The sequence below is a fragment of the Primulina eburnea genome, chromosome 12, assembly GCF_022965805.1.
Source record: "Primulina eburnea isolate SZY01 chromosome 12, ASM2296580v1, whole genome shotgun sequence".
Lineage (NCBI taxonomy): Eukaryota > Viridiplantae > Streptophyta > Magnoliopsida > Lamiales > Gesneriaceae > Primulina > Primulina eburnea.
In genome coordinates, this window is record NC_133112.1 from 3,634,875 (window position 1) to 3,661,040 (window position 26,166).

Here is a 26,166-nt window from a genome sequence, read left to right on the forward strand (position 1 = left end):
AGTATTACTTTTTATTGTGTATATGGGTAGGGTTGACCCGTCTCACGGATTATGACCCGTGAGACGGTCTCACATGAGACTCACTCTACTTTTTATTGTGAATATCGGTATGGTTGACCCGTATCACAGATAAAGATTCGTGAGATCGTCTCACAAGAGACCTTCTCCATCATATAATGAGTCAATTTTATGCTATTCATTTTTAATCTGATCGAATTCATAAAAAATATTATTTTTTATTTTTTATGTTAAAAATATCGACCGAGTCAATATGTATCAGAAATATAGATCTTCAAGATCGTCTTATAAAATACTTAATCAATAAATTAACTCGGAGTTTACTTCAAACAATTAACGTTTTATTTCATATTTCAAGTGCGGTGGTTGATAATAAGAAGATTTCAATATTATAATTGATATAATAGTAACGTGATATAACAAATAATCATTAGCAAAGAGTTTGGTTGATTTGAAAAATTGGAGGACAATTCAACATTTTCTTCTTTATTTCACGAATTTATCAATTATTGTGTAAAATGAAAAAGTATAATATGTAAAGGCCCAACCCTAAGCCCAATTTGTCCAAAGCCCACCAAACCCTATTGGCCTACGGAAATGACAAAAAAACCATGGCGCACCCCTCTCAAATATCAAATATAGCCTCGCTACTGAACTGCGGAAACCGCCTGGTTCATTCGCCCGCAGCCTTCAGAAATGGGAAGAAGCGAGGATTCGATAAGCAGAAGAAGGAACAAACAGAGCAGAAAAAAGCAAGAAAACAAGAAAGATTCATCCTCTAAGGTTTCTGCTCGCGTCGCCGCTATCATCGCATTCAAAAACCGTCGCAAATCAGGCAAACGCCGCCAATGCCAGGTGACTTGAGATTGTGAAGACACCTCTTGATTAATTGTTTTTTTTTATGGTTTTATGCTGTTTCGTTGATTGTAAATATCTGTCATGTAATGTTCATTGTTATCTCGAAGTTAAGATTTGTCTTTTTTTTTTCCTTTGCAGTAGAATCATGAATTGAAAATATATTATCGTTTGTTAAGATTATTCGCTGCTATAAACGCGTTAGGTTAGAAGAGTTTGCTTTCATGCGTGGTTGCAGTCGGGTGCTGATTGGCTTCAAACGAGTACGGCAGCTATAATCGGATTCCTCGAATAATTATTTCAAAATCGTGTCTTTGATGTAAAAAAATATTATGTCTCCCTATGACTTGATTTCTTGTTCTGAGATTATGTAGTTGAATCTGAATCTGTTATTTGGACCATAAATCTTTGTTTGACCCTTAAAATTTTGATGTAGCACTGCTAAACCTTTAAGGTACTGATGCTCACCATTAATGTGGCTGTTGTTCATGATCATTAGGATCATGTTTTTCTTTTATTGTGGCTTTTTCAGGGCATGTGCTTTAGCCTTCCAACTCCGGAGGACCCTTTTAATGATAAACATGGGAAAATTGATCATACGAAAAAAAGGAAGAGAAGTTCTAAAGCAAATGGGAAGTCTCGGGAGAAAAAAGCCAGAATGCTTGAGAAAGTAACCAAATGCAGGGGTGATTCTCATGTAGATCCCCAAGAGCATGAAGTGGGTAGTGGACACTCAGAATCTATTGAGCCATTTAGTTTTATGGGTCCAGAAATAGCAATCAATGTGGGGAAACCAACTTGCCAGGTCATTAGTAGGATCAATCCCGACCGTGTTCGGAAAGTAAACTGCTCTGAAAACAAAACGGAGTGCCCATCAAAATTTTTGATTACATGCCTGAATTCAATTCAGACTGCTTTGGAGAATGTTGAAGGTTATGTTAGTGAAGGAGACAAACCTTTCTTTGCCAATGCATGGGGAACGGAGTTCTGGAATTTTTATTCCAACAGAAAAGATGTTCTTGAAACTGATAGAGCTGATTCCACAATGGAGCAAATTGCTTGGATCGCATCAACGGCTGCTGATACCATTTCAATGAAAGAGAAAGAGGGGCTTTCATTTACTAGCCCTTTTCTTTTATATCTTGTGCCATCACGAGAGAAAGCTTCTAAGGTTTGTCAGATACAATAATTATTTTTTAATCAACGGTACCACAGGTCTTATAGATCTGTTGAGAGTCGCAATTGACTCATTGGCTTAATTGTCTCTCTGTTGCATCATACTTAGGTGCGTGAAGTATGCAAGCCATTGAAGGCCCTTGGAATTCATACCGTGAGTCTTCATTCTGGTGCTTCCGTTGATCATCAAGTTAATGGGTTAGAATCTACCTTCAATCTTGTTAATATGATGTAACTTTGCGAGTCATAGACAATAGCTAAAAGCGAGGCAAATATAGGATTTTCATTTGGGAGGTGGGATGGTATGATCCTCAATTTTTTTGTTTGTCAATCTCTCTTTTCTACTTCGCCTTTAGAATTTAACTAAGCCCATGTATATTTATGATTGTGTTGTTTCTCTGTTCAAAGAATGACCTTTCACCTTTCTCGCTTTTTCTGAAAGTTTGAAGAGCTGTGAACCGGAGTTCATTGTCTCCACGCCGGAGAGGCTTTTGGAGCTTCTCACCCTGAAGGCTTTTGACACATCTGGGGTTTCCCTACTGGTAATTTTATATTAAACTTTTCATTCCCCTTAAGACTTGTTATTGCAACATTCATTATTTTCCATCTGGTATGGTATTCTTTTGTGTTCTTTTTTCTTTTAGTAGTAATCATACAGGACAATTATAATAGTTTTAGAAAACACTGTTGTAAAAAAAAATTACGTAAATCCCTGAATAGAGAAATGCCGAGAAATAGAATTCACCCCAATATTTGTATTTTAATCAGTTAACGCTTCATTACTCTCATGAAAGTGTTTATGCTCACCAACGTCACATAAGTTGAGTGTATCAGCAATTGCATATCAAACCCCTACTCTAAGCATCAAGACTCTAAGCACCAAGAGCTAGGGTGTGAATGGAACCGAATTGCTAAAAAAAGGATTAGGCTGATTTAGTTTTTGCCACATCAAACCTATCATTACTTTGTGAAAAGCTATGTAACTGAAAGATTTTAATCAGTTATTCAGTCGATCGACCAAGATAATCTATTTCTACTTAAAAATGACAAATTAACAAATAAATCAAATGAACTAATTTTTTTATTAAATTAATGTAATCACTTGATGCTAATATAGGTCAACATAAAAGAAATTCTTCTACATATTAAAAAATGTTAATTTTTAAAAGTTTGGTTGGTTTGGTTTAGTCAGTTTTCTTTTAAAAATAAATAATACCAAACCAATATTCTCCAATTTTAAATCCAAATCACTGAATAAGCTGATTCAAACTTCCGATATATGGATTCGTTCTGTTATTTTGGTGTAACTGAATTTTTCGTTCACCCCTATTTAAAAGTCTAACTTCAACCTTTTATGTTATTCTTACTCCATTTTAGTTCGCTTAATTTTTCTAAGGCACTCAGATCTTTCCATATATGGTTGAGATGTGTTCACTCCTTTATAACAGCTTATATCTAAGTCGCCATCTGTCTGTTCTGATTTCAATCATGACTGTAGGTTATTGATGGACTTGAATACCCTTTTAATGGCGCGTACTTTGATGCAATCAAATCCATAAGACAATTCATATCTGGAAATCCGCAGAACATAGTGTTCTGTGATTGCTTGAAAAACTCATCTGCATCTGTGGTGCAAAAACTGTCGGAAGGATCCGTTTGCAGATGATTTATTGGTGCATATCTCGCCTGTTGAAGCGCAGCCATAATCTATAATACTTATCATGTGAATAAAATTGAAGGTACGTGTTCTTTTGTTGTTGAAATCATACTTGGTAACTATATATCATGTTCTGATTCATGGGAAATTACTTCCAACATTGTGACGGCTGTAATAGATTTCTACATTATCTGTTCCTTCCCAATTTTTATTTCGGAATCACTTTTCTCTTCTGAAATTGCTTATTTAAATTGGAGTATCTTGAATGCACATCCCCATAGGCATGGACCCCTACCTTTGTCCTTCCTTATCTTCCAGTTAAAAACGTATTAGTTTACCTTTCTATCATAGATCATCATCCCGCTCATGACCATATAATTATGGTTGAGCTTAATTAATCGTATATCGGGCCTTAGTCTCAAAGTAGTTGAGCTCGACTGGCAAAATGTGCCATTTATGGGGCAGACACTATGATGTTTACATGTGCTTGCTTCGAGACTGACTCTCAACCTAGCAGTACTTTTTTTTAGGCAGAGTATTTGTTACGGGACAAACACTTATGGGCCCAAGTACTGATGTTGGAGGGCCAACAATTTTAGGCCCACCATGATAGACCAAGAGTTTACAAAGTATATCAAAGAAGGCCCAAAGAACATGTGGGAGGAGGCTGGTTGTTATGCATGTGCAGAGGGGTTAAAATGGGAGAGGAGAGATGTAGTGAGATATGATGTGTTTTGTTACGCAAGTCTAGCCTTGCTAGGGCAAGAGGGATTGTTCCCTTGAGTGAGATCTCTTGGAGTTCTATCAATTGGTCAGACCTGCCAAGCCGACCAAGGGACTTCCATGGCTTCCACAATCACTGATGCTAAGTTTGAAACATTAGAGAAGATGATACTTGGTCAGGAAGAAAAATATTGGTTTACCCAAACTAAATTCCAATCATTAGATGGACAAATGAGTTCCTTGACTGCTGTGGTTCAAGGATTGACTGATGCAATAAAGAGCAGTAACAAAAAGGCCGAGGATGGTTGGGTTCCAAGTGTGACATGCACGGCTAGTGTTTGAAGTGTTGCAAGAGCAAAAATTTGTTCCAAACAAAAAAATGTAAATTTAGACAGCCGATGGTAGAGTGTTTGGGACATATAGTTTCAAACAAATGGGTGAAGGTTTACCTGAACAAAGTGCTTTGTGTGAAACAGTGGCCAGAGCCCAAGTCGGTGAAAGGGGTGAGATGATTTTTGGGGTTGACAGGGTATTATCACAGGTTCATTAGGGATTATGGCAAGATTGGAGGTCTCTTACAAAGTTATTGAAGAAGGATGGGTTCAAGTGGGGGAACCGACAAAGGAGTCATTTGAAAAATTGGAGTTGATCACTACAACTCTTGTGTTGGCTGTACCAAATTTCAACTAAGAATTTGTCATTGAATGTGACGCTTCCGGTCGAGGATTAGGGGCTGTATTGATGCAGTATGGTAGGCCGTTAGCATTTTTCAGCAAGGCGTTGGCAGAAAGAACACTAGCCAAGTCAGTGCATGAGAAGGAGTGGATGGCACTAGTCCTCTCTATACATCATTGGCGTCCTTATTTGTCGGGACGGCAGTTTAAGGTGATGACATATAAAAAATCCTTACGCTACCTGACACAACGAAGGGTTATTACACCTGACCAGCAAAATTGGTTTGCCAAGTTGAGCTATGATTTCAAAATTATTTATAAGCCAGAAATAACCAATAGAGCAGCTGATGCTTTGTCGGGAGTATTTATCTATTTCTGATTTAATTAGGGATTGGAAGTATGTATGGGCATGATCGTACTGGATTAGTGTCTATTATGTAGTGTTCTTAATCGTATTGCGGACTACTCATCCGCATTAATTGTAAAACTTCTCTTATTAATAATATTTAGTTTCTCATAAAAAAAAAAAGATGCTTTGTCGGGAGTAACGGGTGAGGGAGACTTGATGTCAGTTAGTATTCCTCACTGGGTGGGAGTAGAAGATGTGAGGGAGCCAGTCGAATAAGATGTTGCATTGCAACAAATAAGACAGAAATTAAAAGAGCAACCTAATGAGCCTGCTCCCTATTTTTTGGTGTGTGGTCAATTGTTATATAAAGGGCGTTTGGTGTGAGATTAAGAGTATCACAAAACTGTCTCTAGGGGGCATTCAGGAGGATATCGTAATTTGAAGCGCCTGACAGTTAGTGTTTTGTTGGAAAGGGATGAAACATGATGTATATAAATTTGTAGCAGCTTGTGATGTTTGCAAACGGCGGAAATGTCAAGCCACATCACCTGCCGTGTTATTACAATCACTTCTGATTCCGGAAATGGTTTGGGAAGATGCAAGAAGGATTGTTCCCTTCTTGAGTGAGAGCTCTCGGAGTTCTACCAGCCTTGAAGTTAAAAGCTGACATCTTACTCTCTCTATATACGCTGCAGGCTTCCTAATTTATAGGTAGTTCATCTAGCAATAAACACTCCCGACTCTCTATGGACGTCCCAGTCCATTTTTTCCAGCCTGTTGGATGTTAGGATAAACACCGTTTCAATTATCGTCACTCCATATCGACCATTAAAAGAGGTTATATTCGGCATCTTTTGTTGATCTCAGGCTGCTCTTTACTTTCACCGTACAGTTAATGCAACGGTGCTCCATTAAAGCACAAAATTTGAATTTAGACCAAGCACGTCTCAGTTGTGTGGTATTGTTTTCCATGCCACTCATGTTCATTCTTGGTGCAAGATTTCAATCTGTTTTTGGTACTTAGTTACTGTTTAGTCACTCTTTGTAATTTCTTATACTTGATCCGACCAAATTTTTGGCGTGCATTTCCAAACATGTGGGTAGAATACTACCATTAAGGTTCAATTCTTATACGGACATTGTGTCGGTTTGGTATATGACATTTCGCCAAACTGTAGTTCACTCAACCTAATTTTTACAATTATAATATTACTACTATTTTAATATAAATCAAATTAAATTTAAAAACCATTAAGTTCAAATTTTCACGAAATGTAAGACTGTATAATCACGTAACGTCTGTTTCTTGTTACTGATTACTAGTAATGTGGAAGGAAGTAGATCGATCAAATTTTGGACATCTCAATCAGTATCTGTGATTCACGCTTGATTATGGGTAAGATTAGTAAACCAATCAGTTGAAGCAAAATTATTACAATAATATCTAATAATTAAATTTTACCATAAATTAATTATTTAATAATTTCAAATTAATTTTGTTTACTTCTTACACGATAGGATTGAATAACTAAATTGAATTTTTGGATTTAGTTGACTCATGTAATTTTCTTAAATGTATTAATATATTTAAGGGCATCCGTAATGGTGGGTTGTTATAGCACTCATCAACTCATCAAAAATCGTGAGGTCCATTGCCACATACTTATTATAACAACATATTTTTTTTATTCACATTTCTTTTAACATTAATACTCATCATTTATGGGTTTCACAGCTCACTCAATCATCTATTTTTTTCATATTAAATACAAATGTTTTACAATATTTAAATCATTTTCTAGATGTTCCAACGACTATTTTGCAATGGCTAGTTTTCAACTGCTATTTTACAATGACAATTTTGCAAAGATGATAATAATTGAAAATCACATTAATCGAAATGAGAAATACAACAATTAAAAATTACAATAACTCGGAAATACGATAATTCTAGAAAATGAACTTTGGGTAAATAGTTTAGATATTATTTCTCGACCTAATATCCTGACATAGATATTCATATATGATAAGCTGCTCCTCTGTCATCTGCGAGGTGTCTTTGTTCAAGATTTCGTAATCTTTCAATTTCAAGCGTCGATTCTTAGCTTCAGATTTGTATAATGCAGTTTTGCCTTAATCTCCTCTACTTCGAGTTGTTTTTGTTTCAGATCGACTTCAAACTTTTTCACGCTTATGTACTCAGTGAACTTTGCGAAGATATTATTGTAGTTTATTGTCAGATCTTCCATGGTAGATTTTACTGTCTTTTCCCTTTCTTTTTGTTGATTTCTGTCTCATTGGACGAGTATCTTCATCCAGACCTATACTCACCTCTTGGTTAGATGAGATGTTGCTTGCTCCCAACTCTGAAGTTCTCGTCTTCTTTGTGGCCACGAAGTGATCAGCGGACTGTGGAGTAAACATTGGACGGTTTTTGACAATTTTCCACACATGCTCGAAATTGAATGCAACACCATTGTTTTCGGATTGATATTTTTCGTACGCAAACCTCAATATATCTTCGTCACTGTGACCACTTCGATATGAACTGTAAACACTATTATAATTTGCGTTGAATCGATATACCTTCTTTTGGATTGTATTGTGCCAATGTGACAGTATAACATTTGCACTTTTGGTGTTTGAACCTGGGGGACGATTTTCATTGTAGTAGCTTGCAACAAGTCCCCAAAAAGCATCCGCCTTTTGATCATTGGTGATTATTGGATCATCGTTGATAATGACAAAAGTTCTCGCTAAGACCTCATCTTCAACCTTTGTCCAACTTGAACGCATTCTCGAACCCTCAACATTTGAATCCGTTTTTTTTTTTAAATTGACCACCTCAATTGGAGATTCACGATCGGAAAATTGCGTTTCCGAGACAAAAGTCGGAGTTGCAGGTTCATTTGATATCAGAGATATGAAAGGCATAACAGTTGTGTGCGGGGTACTATATCCATGAATAACCGGCGGCATGAAATACGGATGACTCATGTTTTGCCAATATTCGGTTGGAAGCGGTTGATATGGACCTCGAGGGGCATAATTATGATGATTCATAGAATATCCAAAACCTTGGAAATTTTGAAGATTTTGTTGAGAAAAGAACATATTTGGAAATGAATGTGAGCATTGACGAAGATAAATTGAGGTTTGCGTACGAAAAATATCAATCCGAAAACAATGGTGTTGCATTCAATCTCGAGCATGTGTGGAGAATTGTCAAATAACATCCAATGTTTATTCCACAGTCCGCTGATCACTTTGTGGCCACAAAGAAGATGAGAACTTCAGAGTCGGGAGCAAGCAACACCTCCTCTAAACAAGAGGTGAGTATAGAGCTGAATGAAGATACTCATCCAATGAGACAGAAATCAACAAAAAGAAAGGGAAAAGACAGAGTAAAATCGACCATGGAAGATCTGACAATAAACTATAACAATATCTTTGCAAAGTTCAACGAGTACACAAGCGTGATGAAGTCCGAAGTTGATCTGAAACAAAAACAACTTGAAGTAGACGAGATTAAGCCAAAAGCTGCATTGTCCAAATCTGAAGTTAAGAATCGACGCTTGAAATTGAAGGAGTACGAAATCTTGAACAAAGACACCTCGCAGATGACAGATGATCAGCTTATCATACATGAATGTCTATATCAGGATATTAAGTCGAGATGAAATATCAAAACTATTTACCCAAAATTCATTTTCTAGTATTATTGTTTTTCCGAGTGATTGTAATTTTTAATTATTGTATTTCTTATTTCGATTAATGTGATTTTCAATTATTATCATATTTGCAAAATTTTCATTGTAAAATAGTCGTGGGAACATCTAGAAAATTATTTAAATATTATAAAACATTTGTATTTAATATGAAAAAAATTTAGATGATTGAGTGGACTGTGAGACCTATAAATAATTAATCTAATGTTAAAAAAATGTGGGTGAAAAAGATGTGTTGTTATAATAAGTATGTGGCAATGAACCCGCGATTTTTGATGAGTTGACAACACACCATTGCGGCTGCCCCAAGGGGAGCGATATTTTAACTGCCTTATCATTATTATTTTAAAATATGTTTATGAACGTTGTGTTGCTTGAGAAATATTCGATCAAAAAAATCATATGATATTTATATAAAACAATTATGGATCGAAAATATATTTTGTTTTATATAGTATTTATGTTGTGTATGATTCTTTCTAAGCCATAAAACAATATATTGTTTTTGGGAAATTTTTTTTGTATATTTTATTTAAGAAGAACTATTGTTGCCGATAAAATAAATTTACCATCTATTATGAAAAAATATAAATTATGCTACAATATAAATTTTTTTTTTTTGTGCATGTTTCTAATCATTAAGATAAGATAGATTCCACTTAGATATATAACAATATAAAATAAAATCACACTTGATGTAACATAAACTTTTCCTTGTTGTCACATTAGATTGTGACAAACATGTTAGAATCATTACAATGATTTGACAGAAATTTTCTCTGACCATGTCCCATTGAACTACGGAGAAATTTCTTTTTTTATTATTATTGTTATTATTATATTATTATTATTTTAGATAATAGTTAAGAATGTTATTAATTTTGTTTATACACACACACACACACGTTGTTAGGACACCGAGTAGAGATGCAAGAGAGTAGACACGACTTATTCCGCCATGAAAAAATAGGACATAAACCTGAACTCGTCTCGTCTCGTCACATTTTTAGATTCGTTTTGTCCCAAAATCGTTGGGTCCAATGTTGGTTGGACTTGTGAACCCGTTAAACATTAGCCTTTTTTTATTTTTAGTAAACACACAATAAAAAATCCAAAATAACATATTTATAAAAATTATATCCAAATCATAACATTTTAATATAATAGTTATCTTCGATCTTAATTTTTATAAAATTTGCACGACCACTCCTTGTATCAGCTGAAAATCTGACGAGTTTCAGTAGACAAAATTGTCATAAATAAATCTTATTTTTCTACGAGTCATAGTTCTAGCTGACTAAACTAGTTCAGAAGTTATCTATACTAACTTGGGACACTGGTCATTTTGATATCTGGTCCATGAGATATCATTAAAATACTTCAGCTCGTCAGATTTCTAACCGAGGGTGTCAGTGCAATATCATATAAACACTCAACTCGTGTAGTGTGATGTTACTTTTAATTAAATTAATTGAGTATATGATATTTGTCAGGTTTACGTTTCTCGAGTTGAGATGCATATGTTGGTTGAGCCATGACCCGCACGCTTTTCACGCTACTAAGTTTCAGACAGAGAGGCTAAATGACAATTTTGGCCCTCAATTTAATGCGCAAATTGGTTGACAATGTCAAAAATTACAATCAATGCTTACTTAGTCTCTACTTTGTTAAGGCATCCCTAATGTTTGTGATAATGACCATAATACCCTAGCTTAAACTGAACCATTTTTTATTTAAATAATAATAATAATAATAAGATATAGGTAATTATTACAAACTTTGGTGGAATTTCTTTCGATTTTTTTAAAAAATATATATATTATCCCAATAAATGAAAGAATCCACTGTAATTTGTGATGAAGAAAAGAATCGCATTCATAGTGTTTAATTATGTGAAACATAAGTTACTTTGTGTTCATTCATTTGTGTATGGAATGATATAAATTTAGAGGTTTTCTTGGTTTAGTTTGCATAAATGACTGCCAAATTTAAAAAGACAAAAACTTGTGTGAGACGGTCTCACGGGTCGTATTTTGTGAGACGGATTTTTATTTGGATAATCCATGAAAAAGTATTATTTTTTATGCTAGGAGTATTACTTTTTATTGTGAATATGGGTAGGGTTGACCATCTCACAGATTGAGATCCGTGAGATGGTATCACATGAAACATATTCATTTAAAAACACATGAAACCTATTCATTTAAAAATTTTCCAGATAAATATTTAGCGTATTTTAATTTTATTATTTTAATAATAGATAAATGTAAAAAGTTTAAAAAGTATTGCATAAAAGTTTTTATTGGACGCAGACCAGAATTTCAATAGGGTGTTCGGCAAAACAGGGTTATTTTGTCATTTTCGCCAAGTAGACAAAGTTTGAACCAATTGGAGAGGGGAGGGTGTGTATATATATATATATATATATATATATATATATATATATATATATATATATATATATATATATATATTGAATTTTCGTAGAAATTTCTTTATCTTTCTTATATTACATATATTTATTTAGGTTTATATCTATCCAGCTTCGACCATAGATGACTGTAGCAAGAAATAAATATATATGTATAGATACACATATATACGAGGAAAAAAACTTCCTCGTTTCAAGAAAGCAACGTAACTGTCGTTATTCTATATATTATATTTTAATAATTTACGCAAAGACATTTATAAATACAATCGATCTCCACCGACTTCCGTAGCAAAATACGGAGAATTTTTGTACTATACTTGTGTTTTACACCGTGCTAAGTTTGTATAAATTATTAAAAATTAAATGTACCTAAACATCACAAATGAACAAAATAAAACTAATCATTAATCAAACATTCGATCCATTTATTTTTTTTAAAAAAGAAATCGATGTCTCAAATGCGAAAATGATTAAGACAATATATTGATGATTTTTTTTATTTTTACGAATAGACTAATACAATATTTTATCAATGATTAATTGTTGTTATTATGATGTTTAACAGCATTTAAATTTTTAATAATTTGCGTAAACGAAACTTGTTTAAGCAAAGTGTAATACGATTTGAAACACCAAATGTTGAAGACTGAGATCGTCTTAGTTTTCGAGGTTCTCGCAATAAACACGAGATGTACACTCGAGATTTTTACGATTCGTAATCTAAATTCAGACAATAAGCGAAACCATCAACACCCCACCTAACATTTGCTCCATCTTATTGCAACCTATACAACATATGCAAAATTTAATTTTTTCCATTCCTGAAAATGAAAATTTCCCCACATTTCTTTGTTATTCTTAAAAATAGAGGATACCTTACTGTACTAGCTTTTGTTTGTTAGTTTTTCTCTCTCTACTGTTCTCTCTCTCTCTCTCTCTCTCTCTCAAACGTAACGAAAGCTGACTTGGCTCTCCGGCATTGACTCCGGTAATACACGCACACACACACACACAAAAAGCACACACACATACATGAAAACATGGATATATAGAGAGAGATCGATGGGTTTAAATTGTATGAAATAAATTTTTTTTTTAATTTCTTCTAAATTCGTGTCTCACATTTTTAATTAAATTTTCATGCTTTAATATCCAATATCAGTGTGTGATTGCATTTTTAGTCAGAATCACCTGGGAGAATTATTACCAAGATTTTGTGGATTTTTACACCGTTGTATGTTTCTTTTTCGGAATTAAACATTCCAATTCACTCTGATTCTCCAATTATGGTGGTATTTGATTTCCTGAATTTGATTCAATTTTTCTATTTTGAGTTTATATACTGTTTTAATTTAAACGTGCATTTGCTAATTCAGCTAGCTGGGTCTGTAAAACCTGGAAATTGCATACATGGAGCATACAGATACACGCATGTAATAAGAGCATTTAAAGAGAAAAGGTGTGATGTTTGGAACTGAATTAGTAGTTGACGTTAATTAAATTGATCTTGATTTGAGGATAATGCATTTTTTTCACATGTGAATCTTACAAATCAGTGGTTTTGCTGCGTGGTTTAGTGATAAATTGGTTTGGATTTCAGGTCGGGATGTTATATGTGCCACAAATATACAAAACAGATTAGGCAAGTGTCCTAGAAAATCGAACCAGCAAGTTCGAATATGAACATTGGAAGGGGAATGTCAATTCCCCTTGAAAAAGAAGTGGTGAAAAATGGAGATATTTGGGTTCCTCCAACACCAGAAAAACCTGGTGTGCACAGATCAAGTTATGTTGCTGCTGAAATGCGGCAAAATCTGACGGTAGCAGAAAACTGGTGCGATTTGCTGGGAATTTACACCGACCTCCTGCAGGATGAAACTAGTAATCACCTGCCTCCTGGATTCAATCCATGTAGTCATGTAGGGCTAAATCATGGGGAACTTAGTCATAATGTTGCTCCCATAGAAACCTGCAATGGGTTGCCCCCGAATTTAAATGGAACCAGTTTTATAGATTTGAATCGGAAGTGTGACGTGCAAGATCTTACCTTTGTCGAGACTTGTAATAGGATTCCTCAGGATTTGAATCCCACCAATTTCGTAGGGCAGAACCAATGGGAGCTGAAGCATAGTCTTAGAGATGTTGCACCGGTTGAGAATCTCAGAATCTTGAATCAATATGGTGGAACAGTCGGCTCTTACGTGCAGAATTTAGACGTCGTTCCTCCTCAGAAAGTTGATTCTCTGGCAGAATTAATGGGAACAAATAAACATCCACTTTCCACTCTAACCAATGGCCCACCTAACAGATCAGCAAGTATTATAAGCAATTCCACCATTGTCAATCAACATTCTCTGGCCAGAAGCAATGGGAAGATGCATGATTCGAACAGTTCAATACTCCTTCAAAATCACATCTTGAATGAAAACTGGCATGTAGGGGGTCACAACCTACAACAAATTTCGACCAGTAAGTAAATTATAAGTTGGATACATGTTCTGAGCTTTCTTTTGTATGAATCAGATAATCTTAAGTCTGAATGTTTATGTTTCTGAACTCTTAGCCAATAGCTGTGTATCTGTTTTAAATGACAAGACAATGTTTCTTATCCGTTTCCTGTAGCAGAGTGTCTCTCGCTCGACAACTGTGTATGAACCATATGAGCCTCAGCTTATAATTTCAATTTTTGAAGCACAAAAAATATTTACTTTTTTTTAGGACTTAAAAAAATCAAGTTGACAATTAGAATGCTTCGTTTTGGCAGATACATTTACAGTCCCATACCATGCTGACCGTAACCTGAATTTACCACAAAGATTGAAAGGGGCATCCTCAAGTGGAACCATGCCCTTTCCGTTCGAGCCAGTAACACCAGATCAGCAAAAGCAGATGAAAACCAACCAGCCCATGCAAGTACCAAAGTTCTTTGCAAGCAATTGCTTGACTCCAGAAAAACTTAAGGAAGATGACGCAGTCTGCATTCAGCCTTCTGAAATAATTGAGGGAAAGCATGATGAATTGAGCAGCAATCCAGGCACATCATCTATGGTCATTTCAACACCACCTAATGAAAACATTCATTCTGATGGTGGAAATGGAGAAATTGATCTGAATAAGACACCTCAGCAAAGACCACCCAAAAGAAAAAAACATCGACCAAAAGTAATAGTGGAAGGAAAACCCAAAAGAACTCCCAAGTCTGCTGCTTCAGGGAATAGAACCACAGATAAAAATGCTTCCGGAAAAAGAAATTATGTGCGGAAAAACAGCACTGGAACTTCAACAACTCCATTAACTGATGTTGCAAAGGGTGTTGAAGGATCTAATGTTGGGCCCACAGTGAAATCATGCAGGAGAGTACTGAATTTTAACTTAGAAAATGGAGTAGAAAGGGACAGCCAGGCAACAGAAGTTGGTAACCAGACACAGAATGATGAAAGAAGCAAGGTTCCTGTAACTTTGAACTTGGATTCTCCCAATACAGAATGGGTTACAGAATTGAACAAGGCAGCCAAATCTACACTACATATAATAGAGAATTCATACAATCGTGTCCAATCAGTAAATCACATCCCATCTCCAGAGTTGTCGCCGCTTCCGTCTACACCTTCACCACCTGGCTCAAAGGGCCATACGTTGAATATCATAGCAAGGAGTTTGAATGCGAGAAATTCTAATGTCAACCAAAATGGTAGCCAAAATGGATACAGTCACTTGCATCAGCTTACGAGTGGAGACCTTGTTCAGCTTGTCATTGAGGCAAATTCCAATGAAGCAAACCCAGACAGAATGAGGCAACCGAACCTTCATAGTAAAACTCAACTTTTAGAAGATTTGGTGCCTGCCGAAGAGAATCAGGGTTGCAAAAGAGATTATTCCCACACTGAGCTAAGACAACCTCAAACTGTCACGTTGATGGGATCTCAACTGTGGTCTTCTAACACGAGTCATGCTAGCAGTGATAGCAGCAAAATATGTCTAAATGTTTCAGAAACTATGAAAAAGAGGAGGATTGAGGGCATAATTCATGGAACCATATCCAGCATGTCTTCTAGGATTACAACTGCTGAAGATTACAGAGGACAAATGGACACAAAGTGTAAGAGTCTCCATGCACAGAGCTCCGCAATTTACCTGAATGATGGATTACCAAATTCTGACATCAAAGGATGCACCTCCGGATATCAAAACGATGAACTCAACAAGGTCAGTTGCAACTGGTACGTGAAGTCCAAAGATTTTGAAGGCAAGTTTCAGCAGCGACATACTTCGCCTCATTTTCATGCAAAAGAAAAGGCACAGAAAACTTTCAATCACCTCACTCAAGCAGAAAGCACCAATTCTTTTGCTACAGTCACTAACTGGAATCTGGAATCTGCATCCAAAAGAGATCCTACTACTGAAGGAAATGAAGTAGTAAATTATCTTGCGCCTGTGTCAATTAAGAGACAGATAGCTGGACAAACATCTGACAAACTGTCCAGTATAAACAAAGTGTTGCCGCAACCGATCGCGCATTCAAGAGGTCGTGGGCGTCCGCCCAAGACATTCACAGGTATCCATCTCTTCATAAGTCATCCCCATAACTAAGCTGAACATGCTCTTTAAATTAAAACTATTATTTTGCTGAGCAGGGTCACAAGAACAGTTGAGAAATTCATCTTCAGTTGATTATATCATAGACCGTATGAAAGGTCTAAACATCAATACCGGTGGCAAGGAAATTGGTCAGGAAGAGCGAAGTGCGCTTGTTCCATATAGAGGAGATGGTGCTATTGTTTCTTATGATCTGATCAAAAAGCGCCGGCTACGACCTAAAGTGGATCTTGATCCAGAGACAAATAGGCTGTGGAACCTTCTAATGGGTAAGGAAGGAAGTGAAAGTGCAGGAACAATGGAGGATGACAAACAACAATGGTGGGAGAAAGAAAGACAAGTCCTCCGTAATCGAGCAGACTCATTTATCGCAAGGATGCATCTAGTTCAAGGTATTAGCTTCCAAACCACTGCATCATTAGCACTATACCATAAGATTATTTTGAGTAATTATCAAGACACTAAAATTCAACTTAAAGAATCCAGCTCAAATTTATTTTCTTCAAACCCAACAAGGACCATAATTTGTTTGGATTTACCTGATCGAATTGTATGAATCCGTGGTGGTATAACCTTGAATGAATTGCATCTTCACAGGAGACAGGCGATTTTCCAAATGGAAAGGATCGGTTGTTGACTCGGTGATAGGAGTGTTCCTCACACAAAATGTTTCAGATCATCTTTCTAGGTAAAATCGATTTCCTAGAGAAAAGCTTCAGAGCCTTTCAAGATAACAGGAGCTAATCACATTTACATAATGTCTTTCCTTGCTTGCAGCTCTGCTTTCATGCATCTAGCAGCCAAGTTCCCAGTAAAACCAACAACTATAAGAGAATCATGCTGCCAAAATGGGCAAAGTTCATTGATTGAACAACAAAAAATTCGCATAACATATCCAGATGGGACGTCTTATGAGCATAGAATGATAAGGGAACCGGTGTATAACCCCAGCTCCGTGACTTCCAGTGAATCATCTGAATGCGGGGCAGAAATTTTCACAACCACAAGAACCTATATATTAAATGATCAGACCAAAAAAATTGAGGAAGACATGATTTCATCACAAAGTTCTTCAGAATCTATTGTTTTTCAAGCCTTTGAAGATATCAGATCCAGTTCAGGATCAAATTCAGAAGCAGAAGATCAAATAACTGGGGGAAATTTCAGCAGAAACCATGGTCCTTCAAGTTTTTATGAGCAGGGTGAAAGAATTGCTGCATTCAAGCGATGTCAGTTACAAGTAATTGGAAGTTCATTTCCAATTACGCGAACCGTGCCTGGTCACCAGCAATTTGAAAATCCAATGCACAGACAATTTACTCAGCTGACCACCAGTGAAAGTGCATGCATTCACCCATTTGCTGCCAATGTGCTGCATCATCAGAGACCTGTTACCCTGCCCACTAGTTCCTGGCCAAACATGTCAAAGAGTTCGGAAAAATTGGAAGGGGATATTATCACCGTATCTGGAAAAGGAAGCATATCTTCTATGGCTTCAACAGACGCTAATCTTACTAATGGAAGAGGAGTAGAAAACAGACATGATATTTCAGGACAGAATGTTGAAAGGAATTTTATCGCTCAACAGATAGGAAAACCAAAGTTACAGCCATCAATGGCGGACAATGGCATTTTGAATGAACATTTTGAACAGCAAACTTATTTATCGGCATGTTCTCAGAGCAGAAAAGACCAACATGTTGTCAATTATAGGAAAGATGGAACACAGAAGACCTTTCAGCGAGAACACAAATTTCTGACAGACCCCACCAGACCTGCTGAAGTGTCCAGTAAACTACCAAGTGGTAAATTACAGAAATAAATCCACATTACTGTCTTTATGTGGAAAAACTGATTACAGTGAATTTTGTTGCAGATAATCAGAAGCGCTCTAAAAATATAACTCCTGAATCATCAGAAATTAACCAAGTACATTCCTCGCACGGTCCTCCATCCAGTAAGATTGACACCAAAATTTCACATGTAAGCAAGCAAAAGGCTGAGAAGGAAAAGACAGATTCATTTAATTGGGATGCCTTAAGAAAGAAGGTGCAATCAGAAACTGGAATGAGAGCCAGAAATGTGGACACAGTGGACTCCATAGATTATGAAGCATTACGAAATGCTGATGTTCGTGAGATATCTGAAACAATAAAGGAAAGAGGAATGAACAACATGCTAGCAGAGCGAATTAAGGTATTTATTGGAATATTAAAAACAATTAATAATAAGTTCGACAGCATACTTCACTGGAATCTGCATTCCTTGGATATTATGCAGGCTTTTCTCAATCGACTTGTTCAAGAGCATGAAAGAATGGACCTTGAATGGCTGAGAGATGTTCAACCAGACAAAGTCAAGTAAGTCTCCTCGGAAAAGCTAGTCCGATCATCCATCTCGAAACATATATAAGGAGGCATGCCAATTTTTTCTAAAGATAATCATACTCTCCCTCGAACAACAATTTTTCGTGCAGGGATTATCTATTAAGTATACGAGGATTGGGCTTAAAGAGCGTGGAATGTGTGCGCTTATTAACACTTCGTAATGTTGCTTTTCCAGTAAGTGCAGTTTCCTGTACAGATCATGTATAAAGGGAAAACAAAAGAAATATTCTTCTGACTAGTCTTCATGTTAGGTTGACACAAACGTTGGACGGATTGCAGTACGACTTGGTTGGGTTCCTCTCCGACCTCTTCCTGAGTCACTCCAATTGCATCTCCTTGAACTGTAAATATATATAAAGCAATTAGTATAAGATCTTGTGAATCATTACAGAAACTAAATGTGTTTCTATGCAGATATCCAGTTTTGGAATCGATCCAGAAATATCTTTGGCCCAGACTCTGCCATTTGGATCAAGAATCCTTGTAATTTTACTAAGCTTAAAAATTAATTAAATTAGGACTTCATACTTATATTTGCCAACCCAAAATGATACACTAATTTTTGGTTGTGGAATCACAGGTACGAGCTGCATTACCAACTGATAACATTTGGAAAGGTGAGATCCTATATTTGACAATTGATTGCCAGTCCCACTTGGTGATCATAATGCAAGCCAACTACGTGAAACATGTCTCGCAAAAGATTATTTTATTAACTTTTGAGTACAGGTTTTCTGCACAAAGAGAGACCCAAACTGTAACGCATGTCCAATGAGGGGTGACTGCCGACATTTTGCAAGTGCTTATGCAAGGTTAGTCGTCTAATATGTCTCAAACGTATGCACAACACGAAGCTTTCCAATGAAAGAAAGCTTATTTTGATTGTTAAACCTTTGAATATTGATTGGCGGATGCTTTTGGGGCAGTGCAAGACTCGCTCTTCCAGGGACCGAGGGGAGACATATAGTCTGTTCATCCGCCCCAACAAGCACTAACCAAATGTCTAACATGACCATGAAGCCGATGCCACTTCCTCCATCTGAGGACAATTCGGAGAAAGGGAAGGATTCAATGAGAAGCAGTGAACCAATCATTGAGGAACCAAAAACCCCAGAGCCACCCACAGAATTGACAGAAAGAGACATCGAGGATGCATATTATGAGGATCCTGATGAGATTCCAGTCATAAAGCTCAACATGGAAGAATTCACATCAAATTTGCAGAGCTTTATGCAATTGCAAAAGGAAATGCAAGGAGACATGTCCAAAGCCTTAGTTGCTCTAAGTCCAGAGTTTGCTTCTATTCCAATGCCCAAACTGAAGAACGTGAGTCGACTGCGGACAGAGCATCAAGTGTAAGTGATAGTCTCTGGCTAGAGCATAAGAAAGGGACGAAACTGTAGGATATCTAACAGAGGAAATTTTACGTGGCATGCAAAATTTTGTTGGGTCAAAAATGTTATCTCGTGTAGTGGTCTGGATAACGAAAATTAAAACTTAGCCATCAAACTAAAAAGAGCTTACTAAACATTTCAGAAGTCCTTTTCTTTTATTAAAAATAGTGAGAGGTGAGTGATTTATAGTTTCCCTTAATAATTTATTAGGAAACAAACTCAGAAAATAGCATAGGTATTGCTCCCTTAAGTATCACGACCACATCAAGCATCTTGAGCCTAGATGTAAGTATGTAACTAGAAGGATAAGTTTCTGTTACTAATGATTCATATTCCTGCAGCTATGAACTCCCGAATTCACATCCCATACTGAAAGGGGTTAGTTGTTTCTTCTCTTGGTTTAATTTTGAAGATCATATGCAATTTGACTCCTCTGACCATAAATCTTAAAATGTTTAGCTGGACAAACGAGAACCTGATGATCCAAGTCCATACCTTCTTGCTATATGGACACCAGGTACCCAGTATAAAATTAATCACTTAATACAGTTCAATCACGCCTGCATGAAAATACAAAGGCATTTCTTTGCCATAATGGTATAAGAGGCTAAAATATTATATATATGATTTATAATGCTTATATAATAAATCTATTGTAATTTTCCCCTTCCCTTTCTCCTCTCACTGACACAGACAAAATAAATGAGCCTCAGCGAAAGAAAAGGATAGAATTATCTCAGTAAAACTAAAACTCGATTATCTCAGTAAAATAGCTATTATCATACCTAAATCAACTTTATCTTAACCAGGTGAGACATCAGACTCAGTTAAACCTCCTGAAAGTAAATGCGAAGCTCGGGAAGGAGGTAGCATGTGCGACAAGAAAACATGCTTTTCTTGCAGCAGTTCAAGAGAAGCACAGGCTCAAACGGTCAGAGGCACAATTCTGGTGAGCACAAATGTGAAAAATCATCAATGATCAAACAAAATTATGAGCCATTAGGTTCCCGTTTCTTCTGTTTATTTTTGCTGAATTGCCTACCTCCTTTTAGATACCTTGCAGGACAGCAATGAGAGGAAGTTTCCCTCTTAATGGCACATATTTCCAGGTCAATGAGGTAACACAATTCATGTTCTTAAGAGCTCTGTATATGTAAAAATGCACTCCAAAGTACTGGAGAAATGTTTCCCATTTGTAAACCGCACGAGGATTCTGCATTTATCTTCATGGAGATGAAAGTGAATTCATTTCTGCAAATTGGAGATAACGTATCAATAAATTGTACTCAGGTTTTCGCGGATCATGAATCCAGTATGAATCCTATCGTTGTTCCAAGAAGTTTGTTATGGAACCTGCCAAGACGGACAGTGTTCTTTGGGACCTCTGTCACGACCATTTTCAAAGGTAAATAAATAAAATTTCATAGAACTATGAAATATAAAAAGAAATTCTGGCTTACAGAAATACTATTGTGCTTGCCAGGCCTGACAACTGAAGGTATCCAGTACTGCTTCTGGAAAGGTATATACTGCATTAATATCCCACCCGTCTCTGCTATATCGATGCCATTGAGCATCTTCTTCATAGTCCCATGCAGACAACTATCCTTATTTCACCACTAATTGATGTAATTTGAAATGCATGTCAGGGTTCGTATGCGTCAGAGGGTTTGACCAGAAAGCTCGAGCACCAAGACCGCTAAGTTCCAGATTGCATCATCCTGCAAGTAAGATGGTTAAGCCTAATGAGCAACAATAGTGCATGCTACGGGGTAAGATACAAAAACGGGTTAATGACCTGTTTCTTCCCCAAGAGAAGACAAAAACCTGATAAAATAGGACTACATATGACAGCTAACAAAATTTTTACCCATTCATTTGTTCCTCCTCTCCTCATTAACCTGAGAGCAAGTTAACATGAGCGGCAGGCACATAATTTATAGAGAGCGTGAGTAATCTGTTGAAAGAGGGGGCCATAAAAAAGTTCCATTTTTTCCATAGTTCATATTTTTTCATGATACGCTCACAACTGAGCCATTTTTCAAGAATACAAATGTGTTGGCGGCAGAATAGGTAACAATAAGGGATGTAATCAATGAATGTGTTTTACACTGGTATTACATGTATATATTTGTCAGAGTTCTTTGGTGGCAAATGAGCCATTGTTTCTTCCTTGAACAATTATGTCTGATTATGTTATCATGTCACCAGAAATACACCGGGTTCTTCAATCATTTCATGTATACAGCAACGCGGCTGTAAAACAATCAATTCCTCGGGGGATTGGAGGTATTTTTTATACAAAAAAAAATGGGAACAAAGACGGATATTAAGAAATAGAACTGTATTCACAAAAAAGGCACACACAGAAACTCGGAGGAATATCTCATGAATGGTCGGAGGGAAGAGATACCCTTGATTCCTCCCACCTTAAAACTACTCCAATTCAAATCATCTGAAATTAAAGTCCCAAAACAAAAACTAAATGGGAAATCGAGTGGTCGTATCCCAGCAACATTAAAGAAGTGCCTCGTTAAGTTATTGACTCATGGGATTAAAACAAAGGCCTTCTTGGAATTCAGGTAACACCGGGACGCAAACCCCCTTATAAACATGTGGAGATCGACGGAATAACTTATTTATCAAAAGAAAATCTAACAAGTTGAAAATTTTATTAAACTTTCTATGAGATCAAAAGAAAATCTAACAAGTTGAAAATTTTATTAAACTTTCTATGAGATAAAGGAAAATCTTGTTTCCCTTATCCCGTTAAGAGAAAATCTCATTGCCTTTCTCTTGCAATAAAAGAAGATCTCATTCTGATTATGAATATAATAAAGGAAAAGTCTTCTGTAATTTTTTTTCACAATATGAAGGAAGATACCATTGCAGTCAGGGATGGCAACGAGTCATCAAACATATAATTAAAAAAATTAAAAATTAATGAATCATTAAATTTATATGTCAAAATTTATATTAATAATATTGAGAACAAAATTAATATTATCATAAGTTAAAATATATCGACTTGTATTTAATTAATGAGTGAGTCTCATGTGAGACCGTCTCACGGATCATAATCTGTGAGACGGGTCAACCCTACCCATATTCACAATAAAAAGTAATACTCTTAGCATAAAAAGTGATACTTTTTCATGTGTGACCCAAATAAAAGATCCGTCTCACAAATAATACCCGTGAGACCGTCTCACACAAGTTTTTGCCATAATTAATATCTAAAAAATTGCAATAATATATTTTCATATAAAACATATAATAATAAAATAAAATAATTTCAATCCAAAAATTTTATAAACTAAAATTATAGATAAGATATTAATTATTTAATATAAATAATATAATTATATCATTAATAATATATATGCATATACATTTTATATTTTTAAATATATAACATATTTTGATGAGACAAGTCCAAAGAGACTCACCTCGGACCCATTTTTAGACCCGCTAGCGCCAAGATTCTCTTTTGTTGAAATTGACTTCCAAAACGCTCTAATTAACTAGCTTACTATTTTAACTAGCTTCTAATTATTTGGTGAAGCTTTGGTTAAGCTGTATATAAAAGTACAATAATATCCTCATTATATGAATTTATCGAAGAAATTATATATTTTAAATTCAATCAAATTTTTATCTATATTTTAACCTTTTTAGATATGTTCCTAATAAAAAATATAAAAAAATCATTAATTTAAAAATAAAAAAATTATCATGTTTCATTTAAGAAAAAATATTATAAAAATCCATTTTAGTAAATTTATGTATTCTTTTCACCTAACATATCAAATTTCCAAAAATTTTAAAACTACTAATATATTTTGTTTAATCTTTATCCAAAATTTTAAATTTTTAAATGGTTATGTCATTTCTAATATAAAAATTTATTATAAGAAAGCATTACATGAAAAAAAAACACAAAAACTTTTAACACAAAATATTAGATATATGCACATAACGCGTGTAAAGAGTCAGCTAGTGATAATTGTCAACATGTTGTGTGTGTACATTTAGCTATAGTGTGTGTAGGATGATAACAAGGGTAAAATCTCCATTGGTTATGACCAATGAGTAGTTTATATATGACTAATGCTTTTGTATCTGGAAGTTTGAATCACATCAACGCACAAATCAATTTTTCCACTAAACACTCCAGTTAATTGAACGAAGTTCACTATTTTAATCCAGAAACTTGGATACTGGTAATATATAGGGCTGTATTATATATGATGATCTAGTCATGCGTCACGGTCAATGAATAGGAATTTTTACTGATAGAGAAAAAAAATCCAGACCAAACCTGATGAAAGATTGAGGCTCATAGTGGATGGACAGACCGATGCATCCTAAAGGGAGTCTTACAACCAGTAATACCGACTCCAGTACCTCTCATGCCAAAACATGTTGCGTTAAAGGAGGTGGTACCTGCAAGTGTGATGAAGTCAATGCTACATTTAATTTCAGGTGATACTAATCCATGCTTTTATTCCATGAATGATGGAAGTTGAAAGAAGGCGAGAAGCCAAGTAGCCAACCAACTTTCTTACAGTATCGGATCAAAACAATAAGCCAAAAGCCGCAGCAGACAACGGTAAATCAATAGTATTTCTAATTCATGTAGCAAACAACACAATGTCCACAATAAGTGGAAAGCAAAAGGATAACAGGCATGCTACTCTAGTTCTGCCAATCAAGAGACTGAGGATACTTATATTGAAGGCCAGAGGAGGAAAAATGATGGCGCATGCACTTCGATATGGAAGAGGCATCAATCTCTGAAGTGTGAGTTGCCAGTGTTAAATTCTAGTTGATGAGAAATGGTCAAATGAGATTGAAAAAAGGAATAGGCGAACCCCTCCTTCCACAGACTCCTTAAACGTGATATCAATGTCATATACAGGACTTACTGAAGGATCTTGATATCATACAGCTGCTTAGAAATCCAAGAGAATGGAAATTTTATTGAAGGCAGGCACCAATCTCACGATAATATCCACGAAAGATTATGAGATATTTCACACTTTATTTACCCATGTCAATGGTTGAGTGACTCATAACATTCGTGGATAAAATACAAGAGCCTCTATTGAGACATGAAATCCTCTATACGTAACTCCGGACCAATATTAGAGATAGAGTGCGAGGAAGTAGACAATATCAGCAGAGTACTTCAAGATGATATCCATATAATAGTTTAAGTTTTTCTTATGACATTGTTTTATGAATTTTTAAACTGTCCAACAACCCCTCCTGTACAAGGAGACACAAAAACCTCGTTTTACTCAGGATATGCCTAGCACATAATCTGTCAGCAACTCGTCACATTACCATGACAACTATATGCAATCCTACACACCACCTTAAAAGTTAATGCCGCCAAGTCCACCAAAAAACAAAACCGTGATTCCTAAAAGTACTACTTAAAAACATCGTGGCCACAGTTACAACTTTTGATGCTATAATGCTCATTCAAAATTCTTGAACTATGGGTGTTAACGATATTTCTTTCATTGTTGCAAGTGATAATACTGAGATAAAACGAATATATTGACAAATATTTGTCAATCCTAAAAATTTCACGCCTATACAGCAGAATTAGAAAGTCTAGATAATTTTATTGCAAACCTTCATGCTCCCAACATAATTTCGAACTAGAACTTATGAAAGACTTTCATTAAATTGAGGCTCTATGAACAATTACCTCAGGCTAAGAGTGGAGGTGCTTGTCTTGGGGACAACTGCCTTACTTTATGACACTCTTAACTATAGTGAGTGATGGCACGTTTCGAAAACTTCAAGTATTCCAACCAATAATTTTATACCTGTATATATACTACCACCAGTCCAAATCGCGTCCGTCCACTAAAAGATTTCTCCATTTCTTCAACACGAGGGCCTAACGATTCATGATGATTGAGTGCAGATAGTTTCTCGCAAACATATAAAATATCAACAGCGATTTTTTTTCGCAATGTCTAACAAACCCATCAACATAAATATGAAGATAAGATGACATCCACCATTCTGAAAGCATCGTAAACAAAGTGAACCCAACCACAAGTCAAGTCAATACCTGCTCGAATTCGATCGTTCTTTTGGTGTCCAGCCCGAGTTCTTATACAGTGGAAACATGTGCGGAGTAAATTGTGTACAA

General features: G+C 35.8%; 3 protein-coding genes and 1 long non-coding RNA gene across 4 annotated transcripts; 2 read left to right on the forward strand and 2 right to left on the reverse strand.

Moving 5' to 3' along the window:
- Window positions 1–666: 666 nt before the first annotated feature.
- On the forward strand, window positions 667–3,925 carry LOC140807493 (uncharacterized). Its single transcript, XM_073164352.1, has 5 exons — window positions 667–873; window positions 1,406–2,044; window positions 2,159–2,247; window positions 2,492–2,591; window positions 3,548–3,925. Exons 1-5 carry the CDS (start codon window positions 715–717, stop codon window positions 3,713–3,715), a joined length of 1,155 nt encoding a protein of 384 aa, XP_073020453.1. The 5' UTR covers window positions 667–714; the 3' UTR covers window positions 3,716–3,925.
- Window positions 3,926–7,672: 3,747 nt separating this feature from the next.
- On the reverse strand, window positions 7,673–8,449 carry LOC140807907 (glutathione S-transferase T3-like). The gene has a single exon (XM_073164863.1). It carries the CDS (start codon window positions 8,447–8,449, stop codon window positions 7,673–7,675), a length of 777 nt encoding a protein of 258 aa, XP_073020964.1.
- A 4,844-nt stretch (window positions 8,450–13,293) lies between these two features.
- On the forward strand, window positions 13,294–22,160 carry LOC140807720 (transcriptional activator DEMETER-like). The gene is made up of 20 exons (XM_073164682.1): window positions 13,294–14,083; window positions 14,379–16,169; window positions 16,249–16,602; window positions 16,808–16,898; window positions 16,988–18,015; window positions 18,087–18,406; window positions 18,491–18,570; window positions 18,687–18,771; window positions 18,849–18,940; window positions 19,012–19,080; window positions 19,178–19,214; window positions 19,327–19,409; window positions 19,524–19,952; window positions 20,333–20,369; window positions 20,451–20,508; window positions 20,801–20,940; window positions 21,044–21,109; window positions 21,282–21,396; window positions 21,475–21,513; window positions 21,641–22,160. The coding sequence occupies exons 1-20, from the start codon at window positions 13,294–13,296 to the stop codon at window positions 21,748–21,750; spliced, it is 5,814 nt and encodes a 1,937-aa protein (XP_073020783.1). The 3' UTR covers window positions 21,751–22,160.
- LOC140807721 (uncharacterized) lies at window positions 22,141–26,061 on the reverse strand. Its single transcript, XR_012112747.1, has 3 exons — window positions 25,714–26,061; window positions 24,313–24,437; window positions 22,141–22,247 (listed from the first exon to the last, which is right to left on the reverse strand). It is a non-coding gene; the product is annotated as an uncharacterized lncRNA (long non-coding RNA).
- Between the last annotated feature and the right edge of the window lie 105 nt (window positions 26,062–26,166).

Coding starts and splice junctions, on each gene's coding strand:
- LOC140807493 (XM_073164352.1), top strand. CDS start 715: ATGGGAAGAAGCGAGGATTCGATAAGCAGAAGAAGGAACAAACAGAGC. Junction 2,248..2,491: donor GTTGATCATCAAGTTAATGG/GTTAGAATCTAC, acceptor TTTTTCTGAAAG/TTTGAAGAGCTGTGAACCGG. Junction 2,592..3,547: donor CATCTGGGGTTTCCCTACTG/GTAATTTTATAT, acceptor TCATGACTGTAG/GTTATTGATGGACTTGAATA.
- LOC140807907 (XM_073164863.1), bottom strand. CDS start 8,449: ATGAGTCATCCGTATTTCATGCCGCCGGTTATTCATGGATATAGTACC.
- LOC140807720 (XM_073164682.1), top strand. CDS start 13,294: ATGAACATTGGAAGGGGAATGTCAATTCCCCTTGAAAAAGAAGTGGTG. Junction 14,084..14,378: donor CCTACAACAAATTTCGACCA/GTAAGTAAATTA, acceptor TCGTTTTGGCAG/ATACATTTACAGTCCCATAC. Junction 16,170..16,248: donor TCCGCCCAAGACATTCACAG/GTATCCATCTCT, acceptor TTTGCTGAGCAG/GGTCACAAGAACAGTTGAGA.